Source organism: Oenanthe melanoleuca, chromosome 23 (genome assembly GCF_029582105.1).
Source record: "Oenanthe melanoleuca isolate GR-GAL-2019-014 chromosome 23, OMel1.0, whole genome shotgun sequence".
NCBI lineage: Eukaryota > Metazoa > Chordata > Aves > Passeriformes > Muscicapidae > Oenanthe > Oenanthe melanoleuca.
This window is the reverse complement of record NC_079356.1, coordinates 4,287,440-4,297,521: the sequence shown is the minus strand read 5'-3', so window position 1 is coordinate 4,297,521 and position 10,082 is coordinate 4,287,440. Positions and strand designations below refer to the sequence as shown.

At 66.7% G+C, this 10,082-nt stretch overlaps 1 protein-coding gene across 4 annotated transcripts in view; it reads left to right on the top strand.

The window, feature by feature from the left end:
* Positions 1-578: 578 nt before the first annotated feature.
* COL16A1 (collagen type XVI alpha 1 chain) overlaps positions 579-10,082 on the top strand; it is a 33,452-nt gene continuing 23,948 nt past the window's right edge. For 2 of the 4 annotated variants that reach the window (XM_056509393.1, XM_056509390.1), the window contains exons 1-11: positions 579-682; positions 1,488-1,583; positions 3,066-3,128; positions 3,235-3,352; positions 4,567-4,690; positions 5,373-5,648; positions 5,726-5,806; positions 6,451-6,582; positions 7,632-7,685; positions 9,724-9,759; positions 10,049-10,075. In XM_056509393.1, the coding sequence (XP_056365368.1) occupies positions 1,508-1,583; positions 3,066-3,128; positions 3,235-3,352; positions 4,567-4,690; positions 5,373-5,648; positions 5,726-5,806; positions 6,451-6,582; positions 7,632-7,685; positions 9,724-9,759; positions 10,049-10,075 (987 nt within the window). In that variant the 5' untranslated portion in view covers positions 579-682; positions 1,488-1,507. Of the gene's footprint in view, positions 683-799; positions 822-1,234; positions 1,256-1,487; positions 1,584-3,065; positions 3,129-3,234; positions 3,353-4,566; positions 4,691-5,372; positions 5,649-5,725; positions 5,807-6,450; positions 6,583-7,631; positions 7,686-9,723; positions 9,760-10,048; positions 10,076-10,082 lie in introns of those variants that run through there. The other 2 variants (XM_056509392.1, XM_056509391.1) reach the window with 2 other exon arrangements.

Below are 10,082 nucleotides of genomic sequence, written 5' to 3'. Positions count from 1 at the left end.
GCACTGAGAGCCAGACTGTCCCCAGGCCACCCCAAGGGACAGGGAGGGGACAGCAGCTCCGTGTCACACAGCGGGCTGGCTGTCCCCGCGCCTCGGGGTCTGCCCGGGGCTGCTCCTGGGGAGGAGCATCCCTGGGGAGCGCCGTGCTTCATCCCGGCCAGCGGTGCTACCAGCGGTGCCAGCAGCGGTGCCAGCAGCGGTGCCAGCAGCGGTGCCACCAGCGGTGCCAGCAGCGGTGCCAGCAGCGGTGCCAGCAGCGGTGCTGCTCTCAGCTCCCGGCGGGGAGGAAGAGCCGCTCCGCAGGGATGGGCTGCACCCCACCCCCCCGGGATTGGGGTTCCCCTCTTCTGGGCCGGGGTCCAGCGCCCGGAGTGGGGGAAGGAGGGTGGGGAGGGAGGGAAGGCGCTGCCGGGGGAGGCGCCCGGGGGTGGAGGAGGAGGAGGAGGAGGAGGAGAAGGGCGGGGATGCGAAGGCGGGCGGCGGTCCGGGCCCCCCCTGGTTGTGGGGGGGGTGGTGCGGAGGGCGGGCAGCGCTTGGGGGGCGGCTCGGGCCCCCCCTCTTCCCCGGGAGGGAGGCGGGGAAGGCAGCGGGGCGGCGCGGCGGCTCCCGGTGTCCCTCGGCGGAGTTGCCGGTGTCCCGCGGCGGAGTTGCCGGTGTCCCGTACCCACCCCGAGCCCCGCAGGTGAGCCCGGGGCAGCCCCGCACCGGGGGCGGGCGGAGCCCGGCGGAGCCCGGCCCTGCGGCGGGACGGGACGGGACAAATGGGGATTCCCCACGAATTACCGGAGTTAATGACGCCCCGGGGCCGCGGGGACCCGCCGGTGCGGAGGGTGCGGCGCAGGGAGGGCGGGGAGCGGAGCTGGGGTGTGGGGGGCGCAGGCAGTGCCAGGCCAGGGGAGCCGGGTGGCAGCGCAGGGGACAAGTGTGAAGGGGTTGGGGACAGGGGGCGGGAGAGCCCCGAGCAGGCAGGGCCGGGGGTCCCGGGGCTGTGCGGGGATGGAGAACAGGGATGCACGTCCCGCGCTGGCAGCAGCCCTGCAGCCGAACGTGTCCGGTCTGTCCCGGCCCCGGCTCCTGCCTGCAGCCCGAGCTTGCCTCGTGGCAGGAAGCTGCAGGGAGGCCAGGTCGGGGTGACCTGCAGGGACACCCCGGGATCCACGGAACGGGAGGCGGAGGGACCTTCCCGCGTGGGTGCGGGCAGGAGGTGCCGGTTCCGCTCTGGGGAATCTCAGCCACGGCATTTCCGAATTTTGGGGTAAATCCGGGTGCTGGGCTTTGACACACAGCGATGCTGGGATGCTGAGGCTTGGGGTGGGTGTGGAGCAGATGGATGGGGGCCACGCTGACCCCCCAAAAGAGCCAGAGCCAGGAGGGTCAGCGCCACTCCACGCTGGTGGCTTTCCTGGTGTGGGCAACCTCGCGGGTTTGTGGCCAACCTCACGGGTTTGTGGCCACCAGGTGCCCATCCCGGGGTCTCTCCCTTGCAGGCAGCCGTGCCACGGGCACCATGAGGGGTCTCTGGGCCCTGGCGCTCGCCGGGCTCGTCAGCGCCTGCCAGGGGAAGGAGCTGCTGCCAGCGGAAGGTAAGGACCGCCGGCAGCGAGGGCTCGGGAGCCGCCTCCCTCCTTGGCTACCTGGGGCAGACCCGGGTGGCCGGAGACACCGCGCGCTGCGCCAGGACTGCAGCGCTGGCTGCGGAATGAGCCAAGCTCAGCATCCCGTGCGGGCCAGGGAGAGCTGAGCCCAGCGAGCCCGGGACACCCCGACACCGCCCCCACAGCCCTGGCCATCCGGGAGGGATGGGGCTTGGCCCGTGTCCGGCCGGGGGACACTCGGGGCCGGCCGGCAGGGTCCGGGGGGTCCGGTGAGCCGGGACAGCTCCGGGCAGGGTGAGGATGCACGGAGCTCCCGAGGGAGGTTTGGCCTCCAGCTGCGAGTCTGGCCATGATGGTGGCGTGTCCACGCGCGGCTGGGGACAGCGGGACGGTGGCCGAGCCCAGCCCTGCCGGGGTGTCCCCGATGAGCTCCGGGCTGCGGGGGAGGAGCCGCTGGGAGCGACGCCGTGGTTGCATCAGGCTCGGTGGGGGTGGAGCGGTGGCTCGGCCCGGGGGGCTCGGGTTTGCCCGGGAGGTGACACTGTCACTGTCACTGTCACCGTCACCCGCTCCTGCTGCCCGCCACGGCGTGTGCTCCCGTGTCCCGGCCTTTCCTGAGGGACAGAGGGTTGGACAGGCGAGGTTTTCCCTCGAGATCAGCAGCAGGGCTGGGAGAGGCTTCAAAGGGATCACGTGCGGTGATTTCTGCTCTGCTTTGTGTCCCCTGCCCTGCTGAGGGTGATGTCGGCCCCCGGCTGTGACATTCACAGCTCGCACTGCTGTGCCTCTGGCTGGGGTCCCCAGGGCCAGAGCGTGTCCCCACACCGCTGCTGGTGGTGACAAACCCCTGGACAGAGGGTCTGGGGTGGTCAGAGACCCCCCCAGGAACATCCAAGGAAAAAGTGGGAGAATTTTGTGTGCCCATCCCACTCCAGGGCCGGTTTGCATGGATACAAAACCAATCCCTCTCTCCCTTGTTTACTCCTTTGTCTCGCACCTCCCAACATCTGGCGCATCTGGAGGTGGGTCGGTGCTGCCGGAGCTGTGATTTATCCCTGCGAGCAGCAGCAGCACCCCCGTGACCGCGCCTGACACGGCATTTCCTGCGCCTCAGCTCCGCCTGTCCCCGAGGGCCACCAGCTCCGAGCTGTCACCGCCACGGGACAGCAACGGGCGGCTCTCGGTGACACTGTGGGTGTCCCTGGCACCCGTCCGAGTCTCCTGATGCTGATTCCAGCTGTCTGGAGGCAAAACAGAGCTGGGAAAACATTTCACCTGCGGAAGGCTCTGTCCCCTCCGAGCTGCTCCCGGGGCGTCCCTGCTCCGCTCCTCCCCTCTCCCGGGAGCGGGGTTTGCTCGGTCTGGGCTCCTGGCAGCACCCCGAGCCCCTCCTGGGCTTGGGGAGCTCTGTGTGCTCCCACCCTGCTTGGGGACACTGCAGTGACAGTGATGTGCTGGTTTCTCTCACAGGGGAGCAGTGCCCGCAGCTCTGGGATGAGGATCTGCTTGGGGACAAGTATGAGAATGTCACAGGTAAGGAAACTCCCTCTCAGGGGTACCCCGGGTAGGCTCTGTGTCCTGTCTGGGGACTGTCACCTGTCCCAGGGCCAGCTCTCACGGCCCCTGCCCTGTCCTGCAGGTTTTAACCTGATTAAAAGGTTCGACCTGCTGAAGATCTCGTCCATCAAGAAGATCCGCGGCACGCGGGGGCCGGCGGTGCTGCGCCTGGGCACCGTGCCCCTGGTCCAGCCCACGCAGTGAGTGACCCTCAGTGACCCCTGAGTGACCCTGAGTGACCCTCAGTGACCCTCAGTGACCCCTGAGTGACCCTCAGGTGACCCAAAGCTCCTCCAGGCACCATCCCTGGGTGTTGTAAATTTGGGATTTGGGTGAAGCTGAGTGAGCTGTGCCCTCAGCTCATGCCAGGGATGCCAGGCAGCTCTGTGGGGACCCTGGGGACACCGGGGCTGCCCCAACACCTTCCTCCTCGAAGGTAAACCCTGGGCTGCCACGGTTCTGCTGGGTGGTGGCCAAACCCTGGGCAAGCAGGGCTCTGTGGCTGCTCTGTGGTTGCTCCAGATGAGCTCCAGAGGCTGCTCAGCTCCGAGCAGGCACTGCTGGGTGCGTGTGGGGGGGGCCACAGAGGAGCTGGCCTTTGTCCCCTCTGTCCCTGGTGCCCACGGTGCCAGGGCTGGCAGGGACACTGCAGCGTGGCAAAGTGGGAGCAGCTCCAGCCCCTGCAGGAAGCAGCTGTGGTTTGTCCCCACATCGCCCCAGGCTGGGCATGGGGCTCTGCAGAGGGCGAGGAGATCCAGCCCGGGCAGCCAGATCCCGGGATGGATTTGGGATGGCTGGTGGATGCTCCAGGCTGGTGTTGCTTTTGGCTGAGGGATTCTGGCATCCCAAATCCGGCTTTGGGGAGTCTGGAGGTGGGGACAGCCCCACAGCCAGGCTGTGAAATGCTGTGGGTGCCCACCCAGCTCAGTGCCCAGGCAGGGTGTCCCTGTGCCCCGTGGAGCTCTGGCCTTGTCCCAGTCCCTGTCCCTTGGCCCTGCTCCAGAGCAGTGGCTTGGAAAGCTGCGGGTGTGGAGCCAAGGCCAGGAGCAGAGCAGAGCCCGGAGCAAATCTTTCCAGTGGTTTAATTGCCGTGGGTGAGCTGGGGAAAGGCTGCCACAGCTGCCTTGGGGATGATGGATGCATTCCCTGGCTTCCCAAGGACAAAATTTTGGGATAAGAGCACAGCCCTGGGCGCTGCAGCCACCTCAGCAGGGGCAACTTTGGGGTGCAGTGTGGGGCTGAATCCATCTGGGGTGCCACCAGTGGGGACAGATCACAGCAGGACCCACGGGGGGTTGTCAGGGTGGTGCTGCCACCTGGAAGTGCCCTGTGGATGGGTGTCACCATCCTTGGGGCCAGCTCCATCCCCAGAGCACCCCACAAGGCTCAGCCCCCCCAAAACCTGTCCCCACAGGCAGGTGTTCCCCCGGGGGCTGCCCCCCACCTTCACCCTGGTGCTCACCTTGCTGCTGAAGAAGAACAGCACCGGGGAGCACTGGTACCTGTTCCAGGTCACCGACCGGCAGGGATACCCCCAGGTACAGCTGGGAATGTGTCAGGATGCTGGGATCTGCCGGGGGAAAGATCAGGGGTGGGATCAGGGTGGGATCTGCCGGGGGGGAGATCACGGGTGGGATCTGCCGGGGGGGCAGGCCAGGGGTGGGATCAGGGGTGGGATCCTGCCGGGGGGCAGATCAGGGGTGGGATCAGGGGTGGGATCTGCCGTGGGGGCAGATCACGGGTGGGATCCTGCCGGGGGGGCAGATCAGGGGTGGGATCAGGGGTGGGATCTGCCGTGGGGGCAGATCACGGGTGGGATCCTGCCGGGGGGCAGATCACGGGTGGGATCAGGGGTGGGATCTGCCGGGGGGCAGATCACGGGTGGGATCCTGCCGGGGGGGCAGGTCAGGGGTGGGATCAGGGTGGGATCCTGCCGGGGGGCAGATCACGGGTGGGATCAGGGGTGGGATCACGGGTGGGATCGTGCCAGGCGTGGGATCAGAGGTGGGATCCTGCCGGGGGCCAGATCAGGGGTGGGATCGTGCCAGGAATGCGATCCTGCCAGGGGTGGGATCAGGGATGGGATCACGGGTGGGATCCTGCCAGGGGTGGGATCAGGGGTGGGATCCTGCCCGGGGTGCGATGGTGCCAGGGGGGCAGACACAGCAGGGACCAGCCAGGAGCCATCCCTGAGCGCGACACTGTCCCCTGTGTGCCCAGCTCTCCCTGGCCGTGCACGGCCCGGAGAAAAGCCTGGAGTTCCAGGCCAGGGCGCCGGGAACCACCTTCGTCAGCGCCGTGTTCGCGGGCAAGGCCGTGGCGTCGCTGTTCGACGGGCGGTGGCACAAGGTGGCGCTGGCCGTGCAGGCCCGCGCCGTGTCCGTGCACCTGGACTGCGCCTCCATCTCCTCCAAGCCGCTGGGGCCGCGGCGAGCGCTGGCCCCGGAGGGCAACGCCTTGCTGGGGCTGGACGCCGTGCGGGGCAGCCCGGTGCGGGTGAGTGCAGCGGGGCCGGGGCGGCTCCGCCCGCGGGGTCCGGCCGGCTCTGACCCGCCGCCCGCGTCCTGTCGCAGTTCGACATCCAGCAAGCCCAGATCTACTGCGACGCCGAGCTGGCCAGGCAGGAGGGGTGCTGCGAGATCTCGGCCAGCGGGGTGAGTGCCCCCGAGTGTCCCTAAGTATCCCTGAGTGTCCCTGACTGTCCCTGAGTGCCCCTGAGTGCCCCCGAGTGTCTCCTGAGTATCCCTGAGCGCCCCTGAGTGTTCCTGGGTGTCCCCTGAGTGTTCCCTGAGTGTCCTCGAGTGCCCCTGAGTGCCCCTGAGTGCCCCTGAATGCCCCCGAGTGTCCCTAAGTATCCCTGAGTGTCCCTGACTGTCCCTGAGCGCCCCTGAGTCTTCCTGGGTGCCCCTGAGTGTCTCCTGAGTGTCCCCGAGTGCCCCCGAGTGTCCCCTGAGTGTTCCTGAGTGGCCCCGAGTGTCCCCTGAGTGTCTCCTGAGTGTCCCTGAGTGTCCCCGAGTGCCCCCGAGTGTCCCCTGAGTGTTCCTGAGTGCCCCTGAGTGGCCCCGAGTGTCCCCGAGTGTCCCCGAGTGCCCCCCAATGCCCCCGAGTGCCCCTGAGTGCCCCCCAATGCCCCCGAGTGCCCCTGAACCCCAGTCCCGGCCGGACCCCGGAACTGCCCAGTGCACGCTCAGGGTTTTCCCCACTGCGGCGCAGTGAGGGCAGGTCTGTCCCCTTGGTGTCACCGCCTGTCCCCGCGGCCCCGGCTGTCCCCCGCAGCCTCCCCGCTGTCTCCCCGCAGTGCCAGACGGAAGCGCCCAAGACTCGCCGGCAAGCGGAGCTGATGCAGAGCAGCAACCTCATCGAGATGGTGCCGCAGCCCGAGGGCCGCGTGTTCACCCGCTGCTTCTGCCTGGAGGAGCCGCTGGGCACCGTGAGCTCCGGCAGCGCCTCCCGGCCCCATCCCGGTCCCAGTCCTGACTCTGACTCCATCCCGGTCCCATCCCAGTCCCATTCCTGACTCCGACTCCATCCCCAGCCCCATCCCGGTCCCAGTCCTGACTCTGACTCCATCCCGGTCCCATTCCTGACTGTGACTCCATCCCCGGCCCCATCCTGGTCCCAGTCCTGACTCTGACCCCATCCCGATCCCATTCCTGACTCCGACTCCATCCCTGGCCCATTCCTGACTCTCACCCCATCCCGGCCCCATCCCGATCCCATTCCTGACTCTGACTCCATCCCCAGCCCCATCCCGGTCCCATTCCTGACTTCGACTCCATCCCGGTCCCATTCCTGACTCTCAACCCATCCCCAGCCCCATCCCAGTCCCATTCCTGGCTCTGACCCCATCCCCACCTCGGCCCCATCCCGGTCCCATTCCTGACTCCAACCCCATCCCCACCCCCGGCCTCATCTCGCTCCCATCCCAGTCTCCATCCCCGGCCCCATCCTGATTCCCGTCCTAGTCCCCATCCTGTCCAGGTCGCTATCCCGATCTCCAATCCCAGCCCCATCCCCATTCCCATTGTTCCCATTCCCATTCTCATCACTGTCCCCGTCCCCATTTCCATCCCCACCCCATCCTCATCCTGTCCCCGTCTCGACCCGTCCCCATCCCATTCCTGTCCTCATCCATATCCCTGTCCCCATCCCATTCCTGTCCCCATCCATATCCCTCTCCCCATCCATATCCCTGTCCCCATCCATATCCCTGTCCCCATCCCATTCCTGTCCCCATCCCATTCCTGTCTCGGTGCAGCCACGTTGTTCCAGCCCCTGGAAAATCCCTGCCTCACTTTTTCCAGCTGGAGTGAGGTTCGGGAGGGAGGTGTCCGTGTCCGAAGGGAATGAGGGAGGGAAAGGCTCCTGTGGTGCCACCGCTGCCTCATCCCCGTGTGTCCGGGCAGGAAAACCCGGGATTCATGGAAAAGGGTGGGATAATCCCGGCAGGTACCACCAGGCGCTCCTCCCTTCCTACAGGAGCCGGGGAGAACCTCGGGAAGGAGCAGCCTGAGGGACGATCCCAAGGAAAAGGTGACGCTGTGCCAGTCCTGTGCTCTGCCCCGCTTCCAGCGCCATTCCCGGTGCCACCCCCTGTCCCAGCCCCAGGCTGGCTCTGTCCCCGCCGCATTTGGGAACGGCTGCTCCGCTCCCCCGAGCAGGAATTGAGGCCCCACTCGCTCCGTGCTGCTGCTGGAGCCATCCCAGCTCTGGCCAAGGGCCTCTTTGTTCCCTCCGAGCGTCTCCGGAGCGCTGCCAGAGCTGGGAAACGTCTCCAGCGCTCCTGTTCCTCATCCCTGAATGTCTCTGGGATCCCTCATCCCACAGGGGATTCATCGCTGTGTCCTGGGGGAGGGATCGTGTCAGGGGTGGGATCAGGGGTGGGATCAGGGATGGGATCGTGTCAGGGGTGGGATCAGGGGTGGGATCAGGGGTGGGATCGTGTCAGGGGTGGGATCAGGGATGGGATTGTGCCAGGAAAGGGATCCTGACAGGGGTGGGATCCTGCCAGGGATGGGATCAGGGATGGGGTCCTGCCAGGAGTGGGATCCTGCCAGGGCAGGGATGGTGGCAGGGGTGGGATCAGGGGTGGGATCAGGGATGGGATCCTGCAAGGAATGGGATCAGGGATGGGATTGTGCCAGGAAAGGGATCCTGCCAGGGGTTGGGTTCCTGCCAGGGATGGGATCAGGGGTGGGATCCTGCCAGGGCAGGGATGGTGGCAGGGGTGGGATCAGGGGTGGGATCCTGCCAGGAGTGGGATCGTGCCGGGGTGGGATCCTGCCAGGGCAGGGATGGTGGCAGGGGTGGGATCAGGGGTGGGATCAGGGGTGGGATCACGGGTGGGATCCTGCCAGGAATGGGATCCCGTCAGGGATGGGATCAGGGGTGAAATGGTGGCAGGGATGGGATCCTGCCAGGTGTGGGATCGTGTCAGGGGGGCCGATCTGGGGTGGGATCCTGTTGGGGGTGGGATCAGGGCTGAGATTGTGCCAAGAATGGGATCGTGCCAGGGATGCAGATCAGGGGTGGGATTGTGCCAGGAATGGGATCCTGAGAGGAATGGGATCAGGGGTGGAATGGTGGCAGGGATGGGATCCTGCAGGGGTGGGATCCTGCCAGGAGTGGGATAGTGGCAGGGGGGCAGATCTGGGGTGGGATCGTGCCAGGGGTGGGATCAAGAGTGAAATGGTGGCAGGGATGGGATAGTGCCAGGGGGGCAGATCTGGGGTGGGATCCTGTTGGAGGTGGGATCAGGGCTGAGATTGTGCCAGGAATGGGATCGTGCCAGGGATGGGATCGTGCCAGGGATGGAATCCTGGCAGGGATGCAGATCAGGGCTGGGATTGTGCCAGGGGTGGGATCAGGTGCTGGAGGCCGTGGGGACACAGCCACGTCCTGCCTGTCCCCAGTCCCGCGGGAGCAGAGCCGAGGTCAGGCCACGAACACGCAGGGACAGCCAGGCCAGCCCTGGTCACCCCCCAGGGAGCACACAGGGCGGGATTCCCTTCTCCATCGGGAATTCCCGGTGCCCAGGGAGCTCCAGGGCTGGGGGGAGCTGCTGCGGGGGGATCCCCACGGGCGTGGGGTGCCCAGGGGAGCGGGGAGGGGCTGTGGGGTTTGGGGTGGTCTTGGGGTTTGGGATGGTCTGGGGTTTAGGGTGCTGTGAGGTTTGGATGCTATGGGATTTGGGGTGCTGTGAGGTTTTAGGGTGGTGTGGGGTTTTAGGATGCTGTGGGGTTTTAGGGTGCTGTGAGGTTTTAGGGTGCTGTGGGATTAGGGGTGCTGTGGGGTTTGGATGCTATGGGATTTGGAGTGCTGTGGGATTTAGGGAGTTGTGGGATTAGGGGTGCTGTGGGATTTTAGGGTGCTGTGGGGTTTGGGATGCTGTGAGGTTTTAGGGTGCTGTGAGTTTTTAGGGTGCTGTGGGATTTGGAGGTGCTGTGGGGTTTGGAGGTGCTGTGAGTTTTTAGGGTGCTGTGGGATTAGGGGTGCTGTGGGATTTTAGGGTGCTGTGGGGTTTGGGGTGCCGCGTGGAGCCGCTCCAAGCTCCCTCCCCCGTCTCCTGCAGTGCCCTCCCTGCTCGGCCCGGACGGCGCCAGGAAATGTGAGTGTGGCACTGCACGGGCTGGGCTGTCACCTGGGGGTGCCAAACGCCACCGGGCGCTGCCACCAGCGCCCCACAGCTCCTCCTGGCCCGGGACAACATCTGGAAGGCCCCTGATCCTGTCCAGATGTGGCCCCACAACCGCTGGCTGGGTGTGGGGGATGGCAGGGGGTGTTTGGGACCCCTCGGGCCCCGTGGTGGCACTTGGGGACAGAGCTGGGAGGATGGGGACGAGGTGGGCTCAGGGATCTCCCCATGGCCTTGGGGACACTTTCTCCTGTCCCCACAGGTCACCCTCGGTCCCCCAGGGCCAAAGGTAAGTT